We start from the raw sequence: 22,008 nt of genomic DNA on the forward strand, positions 1-22,008 counted from the left end.
AAATCTTAAGGGTATTATCTTTAGTAAACAGCCTATAATAACAAACTCCATGTTTAATAGCTTCAGTACGTAGAAAAATGGAAGCAACTACAATTTTGGACTCCGAAACTGTTGATTTGCGTATGTTAAGAGTGAAGAGTGTGATTAGCCAAGGCTCTATTAGTTCTGTGTTCAAAGCATCCTATAATGGCCAAGAAGTTGTAGGTCAGTACAAACAATTTAATTTTATTCTTATTTTTTTTGTTCTTTATGCACCCAACTAAATCAATCTTTTTCTCTTTTTTTTTTTTTTTTTTTTTTTTTTTTTGGTGATGAATGTAGTTAAAGTACTTGTAGTTGAACAAGTATGCCAAAGGGTAAAAGATTCAGTGAAAAAACTTTTTGATCAGGAGGTTTCAATGTGGAGTAAATTAGATCATCCTAATGTCATCAAGGTAATTTAAATCTTTATTATTATTTTTTTAATCTATTAAAGTTTTAGAGATTTCTTTTTATTAATTCCTATAATTTAGAATAATCTACATTGTGATTCCCTTATTAATGAAAGGGGTTTGAACTTTGAAGTCTTGTAAATTCAAGAAATTGATAAGAGAGTGAGGAATAGATCTGAGATTGATTCACCCTCGCCGTTGTGGCTCTCTAAACCCAAAAAAAAAAATTATGGTGATTGTCTAAAATTAGGGTTTTCTAGGTATACCCTAATTAAGCACATGCATGCATATATATTCTTTTTCGTTGAAGAAGATGCATGTGTATACTATTAGTGTTAAATTGTTAATTATTTAACTTTTTTAATCTCTTTGCGCGCAGTTCATAGGAGCATCAAAAGACCTATATTACATGCTTTCAGAATATCTTGCCGGAGGCACACTCAAGTCATACTTAAAAAGGAATTCAAGGACAAAACTTTCTCTTAATATTGTTATCATGTTAGCGTTGGATTTGGCAAAAGGGTAAAACTCTTTAATTACCATAATTAAGTTATCATGTGATTCATGTCGTATTGTCATTGATGGACTGTTAGCTCGATCTAAAATCTATTGTTTTGTAGGTTATCATATCTTCACTCGAAAATGATTGTGCACGGCGATGTGAAGACTGAAAACATGCTTCTCGATGAGAAAGGTCACTTAAAGATTGCAGACTTTGGAGTTGCTCGCCTTGTCTCTTTGGTACAAGGGAAACTGATCGGACAGACTGGAACGCTAGGCTATATGGCTCCTGAGGTAAATGCAAAACTAGTGATAGTATTCTCAATTTATGTCGGACTTACATTTCACCCCTTGTTAGTTGTCTAAATTTTTTTTTTTTTCCTAACATGTTGCTTTCAATATTAACCGAGCTAGATTGTCTTTTACAGGTGCTTAAGGGAAAACCTTACGACACCAAAGGTGATGTGTATAGCTTTGGAATTTGCTTGTGGGAAATATATTGTTGCGAGATGCCATTTTCACCTTCAAAGTTTAGTAAGGTACGTAACAATCAATATTGTTAATCAGTCATAAATTGAGAATACTATCACTAAATTATAATGATTTCAAGAATAAACCCATAAATTTGTATGTGATAATTGTAGGACTTGAGACCTGCCATTCCCAAGTGTTGCCCGAAGTCATTAGCTAAAATCATGAAAAGATGTTGGTCGTCAAACCCGATGAAGAGGCCGGAGATGAAAGATGTAGTTTCCAGTTTGGAATGTAAAGACGCGTTTAGAGGGAGCAGTATGAGATATACTAATCAAGCTCATTGCTCGTGCTTCTTTCCACAAATCTACAGATCCAGCCAGGCCAAAATTATGACTTGATGGTTCCTCGCATATTCATGGATTAATACATAGTTTAATATGATAAGCTGAAGTGCCTTATTTTGTGACATTAATGTACTGATTTTCACTGCTAAATGTTGTACGTATGCATTTACCGAGAAATGACAAGGTGATTTCAGCAGTTTTACATACATTCTTCCCCAAATTTATGAAAAGCAGGGGCATAATGAGGAACAAATTGGAGGGAGGGGGGAGTACAAGCAAATTATTTTGCCATTTCAAAGGATATAGTACACGTTAGGACAAATGTCCCTTAACATAATCCAAAATCTCAAAAACGGCAAAGCAGATAGCCGGATAATGGCATACCGCCCTGTGATGGACACAGAAAAGACACAATTCTGCAGAGCAAAGAAGTAAATTTTATTACCACTTGCTGCTTGTCTTCTTTACAAAAGTGAACGCCTAAATGTTGCACCTGGCGAATATGAAGATGGGAAGGCTTTCAAAAGCCGCAATCGCTGGTTACAGAAATCCTAACCCATTCTGTACAATGGACGAGTAAACCTTTAAGAAGCTACCTCCTGGTACTCAGAAAGGAATAGCAAGTTGGCTAAAAAGGCTTGATATTCTGCCCAGTAACTTCTTACATTATAACGACAAGATTCCAAATCTACTTCTATCTATACAAAACTAACTAGGAAATGTATGTGCAGCTCCTATGCAAAGTGCCTCATTGCCGCTATAAACTGTAAGGAGAGAGATCTCCAAGCTCTAACCCGCCGTAGTTAATCTATACCAAATATAGGGACACAGCAACAATATTTTAGGCTTTAGCTGTCATGAAATTTCAGCAAGGTCTTTGGATTTTGTTGTTTCAGCATTTACAGGCAAACACACAGGTTCCCAGGTCCAGCTATCCTGTTTTGGTTCCTCCTTGAATTCTTCCTGGAGTATCTTTTTTATTTTCCCTCTCAAACTAGAGGCTTCTTGAGGTTTGAACCAGTGCTTCCCAAACTGAGAATAGAATAGAAAAGGCAAATGAGCACATATGAACAAATTAGAAAAGAGAAAACTGTGAAACTGAACCCAGAATGATCAATGTTCAATAGTGTATCTAGATGTAAAAGACTGTACCATAGTTAAAAGTTGCCTCGTAAGCCTTTTAGGTGCTTCAAGTATGAATCGTTCCATGTAATATAACACAAAGAGGCCGCAATCATAATCATTAGTCTGCCGAGGAACCTGTTGGGATCGAAGGAGGCAGATAGAGACAAGAAATGTGAAAGTTAAAGATAAATAATGACAACTAAGCTTAGGAGGGTCAACCCAAATGATTCAACAATTTGAGGGTCATACAATACAGCCTATTTTGGATCGACCTGATACTGTTAAATACATTGAAAATTGATTAAAAGCAAATAATTATATAAAGATAAAAATATAAATAAAAACCTAACTAGAGCAGGCGAGCAGCTTTTTCAATGGTTGTTGGCATCAAAAAATTTAAAAACTGTTCTGCCTAAAACGCTGTCATTTTGAATAATACGAGCATATGACCAATCACTAATTTTACCATACAACTGCATATGGTACACGCTTTTAGCTCGTCATACAGCAAAATGAGCCAGCTTAGCTAATTGCTAAAAGGCCAAAGTGTTAGAAATCACCGGAAAATTTCAAATTTCAGCTTATCATATCATATCTAGAATCAGAGCATAATTCTTAATAAATTTATGTAAACCAATCTTCGCACTATAACCAGATGTAAGGGGAAAAGAGGAATTATTGATCTATATGATTGACATGAAACTGAAATTTTGGGTCACTAATTCACAAACATGCATTTACCTATCCTAAACCAAAATGATCCCATATGCAAATGAAATGAAACCAAATTACCAAACCTCAACCCAATCTAATTGACTTGACAGGTCAAAATACAACTTAGTTAAGTGAAATTATATTATGGATGCAAATTCTTAATTCAAGCAGAATAATGGCCAAGAATTGAATATCAATAATAGAGATAAGCAATCCAATGAGAACAAAATTGTTTTCAATCATAACTAATTACATTATAATACAGAAAAGAGTATTGTAAAAGAAAAGACAAAACACCCACCTGCTAATAATAATAATAATAAATAAATAAATAAAAGTAATACCATAGCCAGAAACATAATTACCACAATATATTTATTCTCAATTTTACGAGGAAGACGTTGCCAAATCTTCTCAGGTATGGGGGCACTAACAGCATCAACATCTTTGTTTAGAATATTCCACTCGTTAATCAACAAACTGAAGAAAACATATAGCATAAGTCGGTCAGTTTGAAGCCAGCAACTTACCCATAATAATTAACGTTTGCAAGGGTGTGACAGTGTGAGTATGCACACTAACTGATTTTCTAAATCAGAATTCAGTTTCTGCGAAAAAATATCAATAGGAAAACTGCAGGCCATATAAATTTGGCCCCAGTTTGAGCTTCCAAAACAAAAAAGGCATCCAGAAATCAAATTGTGCAGCCCTAAAGTATCTTCTGAAAACACACTACATTAAGCCTCTAGTTATATAAATAAATACAGTATATTATTCCACCCAAATCCCCCTTTATTTTCTTGGATGCTCTTTCTTTTTCATTTTACTTGCCTTTTTTCAAACTCATTTAACTGAATATCTTGTTATGTTCTTTATATATCGTACGGTTCCTTATGACAATTCATGTTAGCCGACCCAAAATCATTTTGGGACTAAGGCTTTGTTGTTGTTGTTGTTGTTATTCCACCCAAACCAAGGACTGATTCAGAAAACTATTAGGAATATCGATCACTTTCCATCTGATACCTCTCCCCCAAAGATAAAAATAATAGTGACAAAGATAGAACGATAACATTGTTGCTACTCCCTTTGAGTTTAAATAAGTGTTACACTTAAACCGGCACTAGTTTTAGGCAATATAATTGACTTAAATAAAAATAAGAGGTAAGTGGGGTAGTTGGAGTATTAAAAAATTGAAAGAAAAAATAGTGGGGTTAATAATTTATTGAAAAGTAATGAATATGAAAGGAAAGAAATTATAAAAAAGTATTAGTGGGTTTGGGTGGGGACCATGAGAGAGAAATATTATATTTAAATATAGCTTTTTGCCAAAAAAAAATAAATAAAAAATTGTAACACTTATTAAAACATGAAGGGAGTAGATAATATTAATTCTAATATATGTCCAGAGCACTCTAGGGTGTAAACTTAAACAATAACCCAAGAACAAAGAGTATTCATTAAACAAAAGACAAATGATGGAGTTTTATAGGGTAAAGAAGAAGGATTTTCATATGGTCTTTATTGATTTAGAGAAGAGATATGATAAAAAGCCAAGAGAGGTATTTTGGTGGGCAATATTGAAAAAAGATATCCCACGAAGGTATGTGAACCTGGTTGAGGATTTGTATCATGATGTGCCCACGAATGTGAGGACATGTGGAGGGTTGACAAAAGCTATTCCTATTACAATTGGATTGCATCAAGGGTCTGCATTAAGCCCTTTTCTTTTTGCAACGGTTCTAGATGAAGTAACTAACCAATTCAACATGAGGCTTTATGGCGTATGATGTTTGTGGATGATATTGTTTTGGTGGATGAAACTAAAGATGGGGTTAATGCCAAATTGGAGCAATGGAGGCAAAGGTTGGAATCTAGAGGGTTTAAGCTAATTGAATATTTGGTATGCCGCTTTGGTACTCCCAGGGGGACAAGCGATGATGTGGTGAGTTCGGACGGGAAAAACTTGACCATGAGTGAAGTTTTAAATATCTTGTGTAGATCATTCAAACAAATAGTGACATTGATCAAGATATGGCCCACAAGAATAAGTCAGGGTGACTTAAATAGAGAGTGCCCATCAGTGTTGGTTCTCTAAGGAGCACATTAAAAAGATGGAGGTTACGGAAATGTGCATGTAAAGGTGGATGTGCAGGAGCACAATAAAAGATAGGATAAAAATGAGGTTATTCACAAGAAAGTGGGTGTGACACAAGACAAACTAAGGGAAAATCGTCGGTGGAAGAGTAGGGCCATACAAGAGATAAACAAGGGAGAAGAAGACCGAAAATGACTTGATTGGAGGAAGTTATAAAGGATATGAAGCATATGGATTTACATGAGAATGAGGCATTTGATCGTAAGGGATGGAGGAGGAAGATTTTTGTCGATGACTACACGAAATAATCACTTTTGCTTCATGTAGCCGACCCCAATTATGGGATTAAGGCTTTGATTGATTGATTGTGAAAAAGTCCATGGCAGTGGAAAAAGTCCACAAACAAGTCTTTAGGGTAAAGTTGGATCGTGATATGATCAAAATTGTATAACAAGTACACGGGTTCAACCCAGGGAAAGCCACGGTAGACTAATCCATAGCTAACCAAGTACCATATGCCCAAATATTAGTGAAGCTCTATAGACTAAGACTGATTGAATGATTAACCCTATACTACTAAACCATATACTTCCTCCGTTAATTATTAGATGCATCACTTTTGAAATTGTGGACTCCTACGAAATTTTTGAAGTAGATAGATAGAGATAATTATTGATAAAAAGATAAAGTGATGCATCTAAATTGAAACTTCCATATATAAAAAGTGATGCATCTAATAAAAAAACGGAGTAAGTAATTTCCTAGGACAAGATATCAAATGTGACCGTAACTCCACTTTTATCCCTCCTCGGCCTGCTTACTATTTGCTAACTTAACCCTTTTAACATTTTTCATTTATAATAAGAGACTTCCTACCTTTCTCCTTTTATTATTTTGGATCTCACAATCTTTTCTTCCCAGTTTACCTTGATAAAATGCCACCTCATAAAAATCCTATACTCCATTCCTAACTAAAATTGGAAAGGGTAGATGTGAATCATACAAAATCTCCTTTTTAACTAAATAATGCTAGACTGCCCCAATATGGAAGTATTTTAGGGATGAAGTACTATAATTTGAAGACTTCTTGTAATATTCTTAGTGATTCTCCTTGCACTACTTTGTTTAATTCAGAATCCCTGTATACTGCTAACTCTTTTAAAAAAACATCAGAATTTTATATCATGGTATTCTGACTATTCTCCAATAGATCTCTTCTACAAGTAGTTTTGGAACACTTGTATAAAAATCTGCATGAATTGCTTAGAATTATACTATCTCTAACACACGAGGGCACATGTCATTCATCCCTATATCACCCCCTATACAAAGCCGACATGAATCAAATGAACTACTCATATACTACCTCCGTTTCATGTTATACGCAACAGTAATGAATGCTACATATTATGTGCAACAAACTAAAACTTTCTATTTTAGTAAACCTTTTTAAAATGAAATTACCATATACCTTACTTATCTTCATATAACACATTAAATCATATGTTATTAACTAATTAACCTAACTTAATTCATCCATTATTAAAACCCTAATCCACATTCTCTTTCCTCCCTCACAACCACATCCACCATGAACACTACCATGTTTTCTCTCTCCTCCCCTTCAGCCACCACCACCACTACTTTTCTCCCTCTTCTCTCACAGCCACCACACCACCACCACCACTCCATTTCCTCCCTTCACTTTCTCTCCCTTGTCAGGTCAATTCGCCGCCCCTCCTCGTCAAAGTCGCCAACAGCTGCTCCTCCCCCTCATCAGAATCACTGCCACCTTCTCCTCTCTTGTCAAAGTCGCCGCCCTTCCTTGAAATTGAAACCCTAGAAATTGATCATTAAAATGACGAATTTGACCTTGAGCTTGACAACTCATATCTAACGCAAAGCAGTGAAAGATGGGAGGTAATTCATGAGGATTTTGACATTGTAGTTAGAGAAAGTGGGAGGAAGAAAGAGAAAGGGAAGTTATACAAAGATCTAGCTGGTTTAAGAAGGTGCTTATACATTTGGGGGTGCTTGCGGGGGAGGGTATGCCACGACAAGTAGGTGCAATGGTAATTACTGGATGGGTGTGGGGTAGCTTTGTGAAGGGTTTGTTGTGGCTGCAGAGTGGGTGGGGTGGGATTGTGGTGGCTGCAGGGTGGGTGGGGTGGATTTTGGGTGGTTATGGTGGTTTCTGTGGTTAGGGTGGCATGGGTGTGTGATTTGGTGGTTGTGCAGGCTACTGTGGCTAGTGTTGATGCTGAGAGGCAGCACAATGTGTTGGAGGTGTTGATGTTTTGGAGGTGTTGATGTGGTGGTGGGCTGGTCACTGGTGTTGCTGCTAAGAGGCAGCACTATTTGGTTTCTTTTTAACAAAAACATCCGTTCCCCACTTTCCCTTTCATCTAATTAATCACAAGCCCTCTATTTTCTAATCATTGCTTAAGAAATTTTTTCTTGGGACTTGTGCAACCCCTTTTGTTGCACTAAATAAGAGACGGAGGTAGTATAATAAAAAAAAAATATATAAAAAAAAATAAGGGTTCCGCCAAGGCTTAAACCGAGTATATCTGTGACTTGCAATCTAAGAGCTTATCAGATGAGCTATATCATATATTTGCTTTTTTTTATCACACCCACCTATAACAATGTAATGTCTATTATCTTAAAGTAAGGGACTATATTTGCTTAAAAACACACATAAATCTAGACAATGAGTAATGTACAGTGTTAAAACATACTACAATACATTATAAATCCATCATCTATTGTAATTTAATCATCATTAAACCATTCATCTAAATATGATCTATAATTATATTCAAAGATCTAGCATTAAAATAATAATGTCATGTTGCATGCCATCATCACCCAAGGTATCTTTTGGACCAAAAACAAGCAGAGTTTACTGATCCAAACTTCTACAAATGGCACATGGCTGACAAATTCATATGCCAATAACCACCATTCCCCAGCTTCCAGATAAGTAAGGGAAGGATACAAAAGGCAGTATCATGAAGTCTCTCATCAGCATGCAACTACTAAGAGATTAACATGTTTGAAAACAGACAAGTAAAGAACAAAAGGCAATTTATAAGCTACACTGCTAAGGTTGAGTGCTCTCACCACTTTATGTTATCAAAAATCGAACTGCTAGAGTGCACTCCCAATGAATCTAAATGAAGTATCATCAATCCTGAATCACACTCCTCGTCAGGGATGCATATTATCGCCAAGCTCCAATGATTGCTGAGGACAAGATGAAACAATGCATTAATTTTATAGGGCCCTTTCCCCAGTTACAAAGATAGAGAATACCATATAACAAATTATTTTGAGCATTTGCACCAAAAAAAAAACAAATTATTTTGAGCAGATATTGCAAGATTACTGGAAGGGAACAATTAACTCCAAAAAAGTGACATTAACTAAAACCAATCAGTAGGCTTTATTACCATGCATAACATTCATGCAGTTTTGATTAGATCGTCGTATTACTAAATCATATACCTCACCAAAACACATGGACACATGTTTGTATTCAAACAGCCTCACAATCCCCTATAGTTATCTACATTTCTGCAGCCTCGTGAATCAAACATAATGACAAACAGGATTTAAAACCTCAAGGGTTGAGAGAATTCTTCCCAAACAAGATATGCAATACTAGTGTCTAGTAGTGTACTTGTTTGGCCTTTACAATCACGGAAAGAAGAGTCGAGATCTTTATAATCTAATACGTTTCTCACAACCAGAAGCAGTTCAAGAAATAGTTTCAAGACCCAGCCTTCACCTCACCGCACCACCCATTCAACCATTTAATAACCCAATTTAAGCCTTCACACCAAACTCTCTTTCACTTCTCTCTAGCTAGCACAATTTCCATCTCAATCTAATACCACCCTCTCCACCCACATATCAATACTATTGCTTGACAAGTTGTTGCATTTTTCTTCTGTGATTAAGAGTCTGAATAGTATACTTAATCTCAGCAAAGATGTACAGCAAGTCAGGTGCAGCTCGCTCTCAGATTTGCATGGGGTTGAATTTTATATAATTGAATCTAACATATTTAAATATTTTATTTATATCAGTATAGGTTTGTAATATTGAACTATAAGCTCATATAAATTTGAGTTATACAAACTATATGTTCATTATACTTTAGCTAAATGTTCAGTATATTTGAGCTATATGTAAATCCCAAGAGTTATATGCTAATTCCAAGGCCAGGATGCACTTCATGGTACTAGCATCAAGACATAATTTTCAATGAACAGTAAAAGAAATTTAGGTCCATCCAAAGATAAATCCCTTCCCAAACAGAAAAGGTCCTTGCTTATTATCCAGCATGACCCATCTTGGGAGAACATAACGATTGTTGATGAATGTTTCTCCCTTCTAAAAAGGACATTGGTGCAAATAAAAATCTTCAATTAATGTCAGCAAATATTCAACGAAGCCAAGTTACTAAGTAAGAGTGTTAAAAATGAATTGCGTGTTGCTAATTGGAACCTCAAAGAAGAGTAATGCAATGCCATAGAGGTACTCAAAATAAACAAGAAGTAATACATGTAAACATAATCCAAATGTAGCACCAATGAAACGAGACAATAATTGGGACTAGCCCTTACCTAGTAACATTGAAACTGTGAACCAAACATATAACTCCAACTCAAATGTCAGAAAATATCAACTTACTCTTCATTTATGGGAAGAAATATATATGCCTTCTGAAATATATTGACACCTTTCCACCACCTTCTAAACTTCAAGAAAAAAGCTTCCTTGTCTCTCTTCGGCAATTCACATGAAAGAAACAAGCTTACATTTAATATAGAATGTGAATGAATTTCAATCAAGAATCTAAACAAGCAGAAGGCAATATTGAGCATCTAGTAATTAACAACATGCATTATGCTGTCATATTTATTGTTTAACTATTTCCCTTCTCTTCTCTTGCTTTTCTATGCTAGAACAGCATTACAAAGGTCTGTGGAATGCGATTCGTCGGTTGGCTTATTATTGATTTGTACGGATGGGTTTCAGAACACAATTTGGGATAGTGGTCCGTGATAGTTCTTTACTTGCTAAGCTTAACAATTTTTTTGTTCAGTTCTCATATCAAAAGCAATTTCGTTTTCACTTTATTTTTTAAAAATTGGGTGCAAGCACACTGTGTAATGAATAATTCGCACTTTATAGTTTAGCTACAAACTTAGTTTCACTCCCAAATTACAAAGTTAGTCACTTTCATCACTCAGTAGCAATATATATAGAAAAAATCAAAAGGGTGGTAGCTTAAAATAACACATTTAACAATAATTCACATCAAGCGTCCACCCATCCAGGCCTCTCCTTCCCATGTACGTTCAGATTTTGTCTTGGAAGAAAAAGGGGGGTGGGGGAAGTAAAGTATAATAAAAAGCTGTGAGCACTCCGACATCCATTCACTACCAGAGTGCCAGGTGCAGATGTAACATTTCAAATTTGGAGTGTCAACCAACATAGTAAAAGGACAAGGCACGCTAAGCAATGGGGGTCCTGCTGCACCTTAGGCACTATTTTATAAACTGATGGCAGCATACGACAAAAAATGATAATCAAGCAAGTCATATTTTAAAATCATAATTGCTATTGCTGAGTTTTCAGATTTAAAATAAAATTTAAAAAAAAAAAATAAAAAAAAATCAAAACAGCTACATCACTGACAACCCAAGTTTTGTTGTAATAAATATCAGCCTACGCCTTCTCCTTCCCACCCACAGAAGACAAAAAACCAATAACAATTAGGACAAGAAGATAACAACAAAGAGGAACAGAGACACAATAAGAAAAAGCAAGCAACACCATGAACAAAGCTTCTATATCATCAGTGATTACAAATTGACAGCCAATGTGAAGGAATGGTCCAGCACGACGATAAAACTCACAGCATCTTATTTGACTCAACATCCAAAACAAAAAATTAAAAGATATTTTTTAAAAAAAATCTCTCTTTCAGAAACGAATTAAAAGAGCTATTCAAGTAGCAGCTAATCTTTTGACTTAGTTCAATCTCGAGAAAAGTCTAAATTTGTTAAGTAATGTTCAATAAGATGGCAGTTAATACCTCTATTCTTGTATGTTCTACTCATTAAATATGTAATTTAAGAAAATTTTGAAAAAAGGCGAGTGTAAAAGATAACGTGAGAGAGAGTGTAAAAAGGTGGGTGCCGAGTGGGTGTAAGAAAAAAGGTGAATAAAATAAGAGTGTGTGGAAAACTGGAAATGTGTGATTAAACGGGGGTAAGATGGTGAAGGGGGTGTATGCCTCAAATAGAATAAAGTAAAATAGGTAGAGCATAAGGAATGGACAAAAAATGGAAAGTGGGAAGAACAAAAAAAAATAGAGTAAAAGTTGAGAAAGTTTTCTTTAAAAGCTACATGAGGTAACAATTTATCTCCACCAAGGCACCAACTACTGCTACTTGACTACAATTTGCATTATACTACTATTTTAACAACAACAACAACAACAACAACAAAAAAAAAAAAAAAAAAAAAAAAAAAAAAAAAAAAAACAAAAGCTAATTGAGCAAAATTAATTAGAAATGCATATCATGATAGCTAGAAACTATGTGCAAAATAGCTAGAAAGGCACCAATAAGCAGTTTGAACAGCTACCCGCTATTACAATCATTAGTTATGCTTATGCTCAACTCTACAGACCCCTAAGTAGATCTCACCTTCAACTTCCAGAATCTAGATCTTGGGTTACTACTCAAATACTAGATAGAAAAACTTTCCATAATATAAGTTACTTTCCTCGCAGTTAGACTACCAATCACATAGATGGGTATTGTCTAGGGTTTTCGTAGTTTGTGCATCACAGCAATTTGGAACAAAATGAGAAACAAGTTCAAAACACTGAAGAGATTTACATGGGTGGAGAGCACAATACTTAAACGCTGGGCTAGAATTAATCATGTGTTTCATCAACACATGGAATGAAATCCTATCCAAGAGAAGCTACGCAAAAATATGAAGTTTGAAATCAGTGTGTTAGGGAAGCTAATACTATATTAATAAATGAACTTACCTCACTACATAAGATAGAAAAAAAAATAGAATGAACTTAGCCAAGCATACAAAATAGTTTATTTCAATAAACATGATGATCAGGACCTTGACCAATGTCTGATCATTCAAAAGTGTTTCATTTATTGGGATGTCTACCAGGAAGATTTTTGATGAGCGATTTTTAACAGACATACTGACAGCATCAACTTCCTTCAGCTTCTCAGGATATCACCAGCAGGAAAGAAAAATATTACAAAGCTAAAACCAATCAAAAAAGTGCTATGATAATACATCACAAGACATTCGTCAAGCATCAAAAGGCAAAGGTCAACAAACATAACCACATACAGATCAAAAAGAACATTTCAACCCATAATTTCTCCAGGGTCAAGGAGACTATAGAACATAGAGAGTACCTGATAAGATACAGCTTCTTGAAGCTTACTGTAAAAGTATGTATTGAAAAAGTAGAAATTGTGCTGTGACGAATCAGTTGAACAGTACAGCTCCTGGAGAAATCTAGTAGATTGAATAGCAAGTTAGACAACAAATGGCTAATCAAAAGCAAAATAAATTACTTTAGTTCCTGGATCATTAAGAATTATTATTTTTGTATGGTAGTTATGCGGAAAAGGTGCTACAGTTCACAAGGTAGTTTTATCCAATTTCTCCAAGAATAAATACTAACTAATACAGCTCACATGATTGGAGAATAAGAAGAGGAATGCTCATTCTTGTAGCTCAACCTAGCTTCCATCCAGTTGAACCACAAAACTCTGTTATCAAACTCTAAAGTATCAGCTATCACCTAATATATTTGTACAAACTTAAATATTCTCTTCCCACTCCACCAACCATCAACAAAGTTCTATCTTATGCATTTCAGATAATACTTTTAGAGTTCTCTGACCTGCATATCCCATCTTTCCAAGTAAACCTCGATCAGATTAGAAAAGGCAACAATATTTGCAGTGAACAACTACACCTCCTCCAATGGCCTAAAATTACATTTGACCTCTCTTTATCTCCTCAAAAAAAAAAAAAAAAAAAAAAAAAAAAAAAAAAAAAAAAAAAAATCCCACAAAAGCATTACACAAGTGATATGTTCATAAAACCACAACAAACAAACCCAATTAAACATTTTTTACATGAGCACTGCACAGATAAAAGACTCGGAAACTTAGTAAGGCAAAGCATAATGCCAAATTTAAATACACACCTAATACAGCTTCACAACATTGGAGCACATCATAACAGGCTCAAATTCCAAGAGGAAAACCATGAACATCCAATCATCTCTGTACTCACAATGTAAATCCTATCTAAAACTATTTAAAGCCCAAATCAAAGAGGAATTAATAGGAACTTCCTCTTAAATCTCCAAGCAATAGAAAATAAGACAAGCAAAGAATATAGGGCTTCACATTCAGAGGAGAAAAGATCTCACAAGCAATCAACATTTTCTATTAAACTATTGAGGAGATAGATGAGGGTAAAAAAGTGAATAAGTCTTTGGGAATGTTACTTGCATCCCTCATTAAGATTAATATAGCATGGAAGCATGATTTTTCATATACAGAAAAGCCTTTAGGTAAAACATAAAACACACATACTCCCTTAGTCCCTAAATAAAAGTCTTCTTTCACTTAATTCACTTTTAATCAACCAAACCCCACTATCTTCCTTTTTAAAATATTCACCTTTGATCAACCAAATATTCTTAAACAATTCACCTTCTTAAACCTTGTGAAAAAGCCAAATGAGAATTCAATAAAGACAGAGGGCGTATTTGTTAGCAGGACTTGATTTGAGAACCTAAAATCATCAATACACGGTGTGCTAATCTTAATCAAGCCAAAGCCTCATCAAACATCACTTTCTCGGTGAGATCTCAATCAAACACAGAGCCTTAGTTATCATGACGTCCAAAGTAAAAAAATTACGAACTGTCCCAGCTCTTGGTGGAGTGGTGACGGAGCCAAATTATAAAACCTTAGCCTCATCACCGGTTTTTGTGTTACTCGCATGGAACTCAATAGCTCCCAATCCTAGTATATCAAATATTGAAGAGGTTGAAGGTAGAGAATATTAAAATTGTACAATATAGGCCATTAATGGCTCTCCCAATTTTAATCAAACCAGCCAAGAGTTACCCACCCTTCAATATTTTCTGGCGATGACCTTTGTACAAAACTCATCCCGAATATGGTAAATATGAGATGCCAACGCACCTGACTTTACCCCAAAAAAAAATGTTTTATAGAGAAATGTGAGAGTATATATACCTTATATAGAAGTTCATGATAGTTGAGGTCAAGCACTCTTCAGGCTCTAGGCATTTTAATTCTGAGCGGAAGATTTCAAGAGACTCGGGATCCTCCCTGCATATAAAAAAAGCACAAACATTAAGTGAACAAGAGGTTCACACAAGTATGCGTGCATCAAGAAAATAAAAGTGAGAATGACATAATTTAGAGAGCATTGACACCTAGATGGATAGTAGATCTTGCCATCATTAGGCCTGTAAATATGCACAATAGAATAACTTCAGTATTAGCATTGTAACCTTGATATGAAAGAGAAAAAACAGATCCAGAAAAATAAGAGCTTAGAGCCTAAGATCATCATACGTTGACGGTAGATCATTAGCTTTTTGTTTTTTCTCGATAAGCTCGGGTGCCTCCTCATCCACCAAAACAACAGCCTGCACTTGATTCAAATGTAGAGCAATAGATAAATCAAATACTATTTCTTATTCCCGCCTCAATATAAGATCCTATCCAATAATAGACCCATACACGGCTGCCCTCTATCCTCATGCCAGTAATACTTAAATTGAGAAAGATACATATGTATTTTTTTAATTCAATGGGCATATATTTTAAACAAAATGTGTGTATTTTTTTTTTTTTTGAGATGAGATTATTTTTCTGATTTCTGGAAAATTATTAATTGTGCACCTTTTGTTAAATAAATATGCACATTCAGTTTTAAAATCATGCATATTAATCCTTCTCACTTCAAAATATCTCTCATTTGACCCTGTGTGTGTAAAGGGTATCCAAACATCAAACTCGTACTTGATGTTTGGATGACTAAAAGCAACAAGTTAACAGCTTGTACTGTCAAATACTTCCTCCGTTCCACAAATATTGCAACCATTACCATTTTAGGTAGTTTAGCAATTTTTCAACATTTCCCTGTTTACACATGTTTTCTCTCATTCTCTCTCCTCATCATATGGGTCCCTATCTTTATTCCTCTCTATCTCTCTCCTCTTCTTAAAATACGTGTCTCATCCCCATGTTGCAATATTTGCGGAACGGAGGAAGTATAAGGCAATCAAATACATATCATCTCCACCTGAATCTAGTTGGATTTGGAGGGGGACGGATCTAATTTACCTTATCCTTAATTGAGCCATTTGTATTCAAAGCTTGAGAATCCTCACTGTAAGAAGGTTTAAAGACATAATAATCAGTCAACGGTCAAATATGCAAAAACCTTTATCTGAACAACCAAAAAGAACACTTCAAGAGACATTGAAATATGATACAGAAAACCACAAATGTACAATGAATATCACAATAATTTAAAAACAACATATCAATTATCCATCTTGTTCTTAAGATATTAAGCATGACCCTGTCTTCCAGCTTTTATCCAAATTAATCCCAAATTTTCCGGTATCTCGCAGTGTAAAGCAGAGCAAAAGAGTCGAATGCATATTGACACGGTATGTACACTTGCTTTCCACAGTGCCAGATATCTTTCCATCAGAAATTCAAGCCTAGAAGGCTAGAAGTATAGCATGAGCTAAGCTCCTTCCAAAGTCGAATGCTTTTGAAGCCAGTCAGGCATTAAGCATAAGGACAAGCAAATGCAATGATATACAAGGTGAAACAGATAGTAAGGAAAAAGCAACAAATTTTAAAAAATTAAAAAATAAATAAATAAATAAGTTAAAAAAATTAAGAAAAATAAAAACTTCAAAGTGAAGAAAATTGTTCTAAGATTTTTTTTTCTTAAAAAGCTGGCAATCCGTAAAAAAGAGTGTACAAGACATCAGAATATACAGAATTCCATAATGAAAACAAAAGCATCAAGAAAACTTCCATCTGAGCTTATTCTATGTAGACAAAATTACTACCAGGTTACCAACAGAATTCCATAAAGAAAACAAAAGAAACATTGAACAATAAAATGTACTTTGTACGTAATCTAAATCAAGCATATCCATCATAGATATGACTGTTAGAAGAAATTGCTAATAAACAAGAAAATGTAACAGTCGACCTAAAAAAGATGGACATATTTAAAGCAACTGAAAACAAGAGAATCTATTTGAATCAGATAAACAAGAGCAGAAAACAGCAGCATCAGCATCAGCATCAGCATCAGCCAGAAACGATAAGCACATAGTGTGATCAGGCGTCCATCTCGTTTTTGGCACTTTGGCCTTATTATGATAATTTCAGGAGTTGCAGTACCAAAAGATTGGGGTGAAGCTCCACCCTTTTTGGATTCAAAGAACCTGTAATACCTATGTCTTTCAAAATTAGGAAAAGAAGAAAATTGCTAGTGGGGCAAAATAGATGTGCATACTTTTTATTTGTGTCAGCTGTCTTCTCATTTAGCAAAGGAAGCGAGCCAAAAGAAGAAACCCTGCCGGCCTGCTTTCTGTTCTTTACACCATTGCGAGGAGACTGATCCTTAGGTTTCCAAGCATAAAATTCTTTGGCAGACAGCCCAGGTTTTGCTCTTTTGCTTTGTGGTAACTTTACAGTTGCTTTCCTTTTAGACTTGTCGCAAGGGTTCAGACAAGAAATTTCACGAACAAATGCGCTGCTTGCTTGATTACTGGTCTGCAAAATATTCACACTTAAAATGGGAGCAGTAATCATCAATGAACTAGATAGAGTAGATAGCTGTGGTCATAAGATTGATGCAATACATTCTGTTCTACTTTCGGATTATCCAATGTCTTCAAAAAACAAGTGGCGAAGATAGAGCATTGAGATGATGGTGCTTCTTGCATGGATCCATCTGAAAAACCTATAAATTGGCATTTCCTTGATTAGTCCTCTTCCAAAGATACCTAAAAAGGAAGGTAGATAGGAACCACAACAGGTGTATTTTGAGTAGTCTAACCTAGGTTACAACAAAGCCAAAACCCTCTTTTGTTGATACTTTTTATTTGCCAAAACAATGAATAATTAAAACCACAAAAAGGATATATCTAAGAAAATGATGAAAAGGAAATAGTTACCACAAATCATTCACTTTTCCACTCACTATATACACTTGCCTTTTATCCCTACTCTATGCTCTTCTCCCTCTCTTTCATAAGTTACTCCGCTCTGTAAATATTCCTCCAATGGTGGCTCTCTTCAAAAACAATTGATATTACATGTATAAGAATTGCATCTATTCATCGGCTCCAACATCTCCACATGAGAACAGAAAAAATTAGAAGTTTGTACTTTTGCCAATCCAAAACAAACTCATTATTATGTAAAAGATTTTTTATATTTAATTGATGTAGCTAACGCTTGACATGCTCTCGGTCCCCTCTTTCATTAGTAAACAATGATGGAACATTAGACACTGGACTATGAAAACTCATGCATATAAGTTCTTCAATATTCAAAGTTCCGAATGTCCAATCTTGCCGTTTTTTTTTCCTTGGATCTGCAATCATTATATAAGAGAAATATTCCCTTTATGCTCATTTATTATAGTAACACACTAGTACTTGAATCAGATTTCTCAAAATTAAGCGTTCAGCACATGATTTCTCTATGTCCTTCATCTATATCATCTTGGTAAAAATAAAAACTAATGGTTTTGTCAAATACTCCCTCCGTTTTTTTTAAAAAGCTATACTTGCTATTTTCGTCCATTTTTTTTTAAAAGCTACACTTCCTTTATTGGAAGTCCCTTACAATTTAATATTATATCTATACCCACTAATGGTCCCCACTCTCTCTTACGTTATCATTTCTCACTCCTCCAATGGTCCACACTCCCTCTTACACCACTTTACTTTTCAATAACATTATAACCCTGCTATCATTTCTTACAATTTTTTATTACCTGATCTACCCCCACTAGCATCTTATTTTATTAAAACTCCGCACATTCTCAACTCTAGGTTTAAAAAAAAACGGAGGGAGTAACAGAAATTTTGTAGTTCCTTTTTCCGCAACTAATATTTTGAAAAATAAGACATCAGTACTATTAAGTTCAAAGTTACATATTATGCATTAAAAAAAATGCATTTTACTTCCATTCCAGTGTTCCCATTCTATTCAACAATCTGATACTTTCCCTCAACTCTAGCTTTCAAGTGTTATCTCTTCCTCTCCTTTTTAATTGAATTATTGAACTAACTTGATTGAACCTCTGTTGTACACAATGTATACATTGTTTTCAGTCATGTAAAACAGGTTCCATGGGCATTGTTGCATTGGTAAGGAAAAAGGTTCTTTTTTAGGCCACATGGTTGTGGGATTTTGTTCCTTACTATGTAACATATGCTATCACCATGTCATATATACATTCAAAAAGTTTATCAAGGTTTACACGGGTATTCTCTGTTACAAATCTTGCAACTGCATATATGTACATCAAAGTATTGAAATTTTCCATTAATATCACATTTGAAACTTAGAATGGTAATTTCGAATTAAGATGCTTTTTAATTTGCTTCATTTCCTTTTCAACACAATTCTTCAACTATATAAAATATGAAGGCTACCAAACAAAAAGTGAAGGCTCTCCATCAATTCTTTGTTTTTCAGTAGATCTTTCAATGAAGACTATGACAGGAAATGAGATATACATTCAGGCACATGTGGAAAAAACAAAACTATAGCTCAGACAACAAATTTGTGAAATAATGTCTCCTAATGTGTTCGAGAATCAGCTCAAAATTTCTGCAGCTTTTCCACAGTATTCAAATTCATCTTACTACATGTATACCTGTCAAATCATCTACACTCTAGCATGAGTATAGAAGTATGACAGATCGGTTTGAACCAAAAGAGAAAATCACCAATAAAATTGTCACGTCTTGTCTACAATAATGACAGAAAAAGGTTCCAGTATCTCAAGAGTTAATGCAAAAAATGTGCAGATGACATTGCAAGTATACAGAAACACGAGAGATGCAAGAAAAATGACATCACCATTGTTACTTGAACTCTCTGAATGCATTGGCTTCTCAAATCCATTAGCAACCTGTTTTTTATAAAAGAAAAAATCACGAACACTTTTGAATTTTTCCATGAAGATTATGCTTCGTTCAATATTTCATTGTGGCACAAATAAATTGAGAATAGCACAGCTTAACATAGCCAGAAATATATAAAGTAATGCGTAATGAGTTGGTCATTACGTCAAAAAAAATATATGAAAATAAGAACCATTCTTTGCCACCAGCATTCAGGCTTTCTCAAAATCTTCTCATGCAAATTGGAAAAAGCTATTTATCTTCATAACAATTAAGACTCAATAAACAAGCATACAGCATGACGATCCTTAAGGCAGCTAGACGTCAATGCATAGCATAACTACCCTCAAGATAACATTACCTCCTCAGCTCCTTCAGCCCTTACAAACAAGAATAACAATAACAATGAAAGAAAAATCGCGGTCAATGCTTGTCATGCAATTCTTCTTCATACCAAGACAATACTAGAGCCCCAGACAACTAATAAAACAAAACCTGCATTGAAGCTCACACAATACAAGCTCCAGAAGCAGAAAATGAACCCTCCCATCAATTCAATTTATTTTTTCATAATTCTATAAATTTGAATTTGCTGACCTTCAAAATAAACTTTACCCCCAAATAACAACCATCCTGTCCACAACTCACCCAGTTGCTCCTATGGTTGCACAACATGCATGCAATTGAAAATTCGAAATAAAAACGATAGTCAAGTATAATCATACTAGCATTTCCTTTCTCGATTTTCCATACAACATACCATCATCAAGACAGAAGTAAACTACACTAAAAAAATGCGGCAACAACAACAACAACAAAAACAACAACAAATAAAACCCTAAATTCCACAAAATAAAAAGAAAATGAACCTCTTTGTGACGAAGCTCACGGCGCTGCAATTCTTCCTCCAAACACTTCAATTTAGCCTTAAGCTTTTCACCTCTATCACGCAATTTACCGGCCAAAGCAAGATTTTTAGTCTGCCTTTCAATTGTACCTTTCAATTCGATGTCCGACATTGATGAAAAATCATCTCCACCATGAGAATTCGCCGGAGGAGGATCATCATTCGCCGATTTCATTTCCTTCTCCCGATTTTTCCGACGTTTTTCGGTGGCAACAACCTTAATCTCCGGCGTCGGTTCATCATGATCATCGCCAAAGAGTTCCGCGAAATTGAGTTTCAACCGCTGCTGCTTCTCGCCGGAGTTTAGAGCGACGGGAGTGTCAGTAGCCGCCGATGACGGATTCTCTCCGACCTCCATTGATGGAGCTTGAGGAAGTGAGGGTAGTGAGAGTGAAGGAGGTCAAAGGAAATGGAGGAGAGAGAAATGGAGAGTGCGGGAATATTGTACTTGTACTAGTATAAAAATAAATAAGGGTTTTACAGAGGCTGGTCACTTGGTGGTGGTGGAGCCTAATAGCCTAGTAGTTTGTTTGATATTCTAATTTCCAAGGGTCGTTTGATATGCACGGGGGAATTGGAATGGAATGAACAAAGGGAAAGACAAGGAATGGAATGAAAATCCCCCAATTTTGGGTTGTTGTTTGTTTTGAATAACAAAAGAATGGAAGGCCACCAGTCCAACCACCACACCACCACCACATTACTTCACTTTCCACCATTTCTAGCCACCACCCAGCCACTCCACCACTCGCTGCACCTCCTCCACAACTCCCCGCCCCTCGCTGCATCTAGCCACGCCTGCCTCGACCTCCCCACCCCTGAAAAAACCACCCTTAGCGCTAGGGTTTCTAGGGTGGTGGGAGGGTTGGGCGACGGTTTTTGGGGTCGAGGGAGATCGGGGCTAGGTTTTTGCGAGGCTAGGGGCGGTTTTTGCGGGGGAGGGGAAGGTGGCAGGGCTCGTGGGAGGGTCGGCGGTGGTCGGGGGAGGGGCGGCGGTGGTCAGGTTTTTTGGTGGTGTTGGTAGGTGTGAATTGCGAAGGTGGTGATGTGGTGGTGTGAAGGTGGGTGGGGAATGGGAATGGAAATACCTAGGGGGTGGGGAATGAACTAAGAGGGAT

The 22,008-nt window shown here is 35.6% G+C and overlaps 1 protein-coding gene and 1 pseudogene across 1 annotated transcript; one reads left to right on the forward strand and one right to left on the reverse strand.

Moving 5' to 3' along the window:
* The first annotated feature begins 77 nt into the window (after positions 1 to 77).
* Positions 78 to 1,804, forward strand: LOC145627635 (serine/threonine-protein kinase 54-like; annotated as a pseudogene).
* A 294-nt stretch (positions 1,805 to 2,098) lies between these two features.
* On the reverse strand, positions 2,099 to 21,330 carry LOC145641656 (ubiquitin-like-specific protease 1D). The gene is made up of 14 exons (XM_081692557.1): positions 20,853 to 21,330; positions 19,940 to 19,991; positions 17,704 to 17,804; positions 17,355 to 17,614; positions 16,154 to 16,199; positions 15,380 to 15,453; positions 15,238 to 15,270; positions 15,035 to 15,130; positions 13,166 to 13,268; positions 10,389 to 10,483; positions 8,814 to 8,936; positions 3,955 to 4,069; positions 2,903 to 3,010; positions 2,099 to 2,782 (listed from the first exon to the last, which is right to left on the reverse strand). Exons 1-14 carry the CDS (start codon positions 21,246 to 21,248, stop codon positions 2,606 to 2,608), a joined length of 1,779 nt encoding a protein of 592 aa, XP_081548683.1. The 5' UTR covers positions 21,249 to 21,330; the 3' UTR covers positions 2,099 to 2,605.
* Between the last annotated feature and the right edge of the window lie 678 nt (positions 21,331 to 22,008).

The sequence above is a fragment of the Chenopodium album genome, chromosome 1, assembly GCF_948465745.1.
Source record: "Chenopodium album chromosome 1, dcCheAlbu1.1, whole genome shotgun sequence".
NCBI lineage: Eukaryota > Viridiplantae > Streptophyta > Magnoliopsida > Caryophyllales > Amaranthaceae > Chenopodium > Chenopodium album.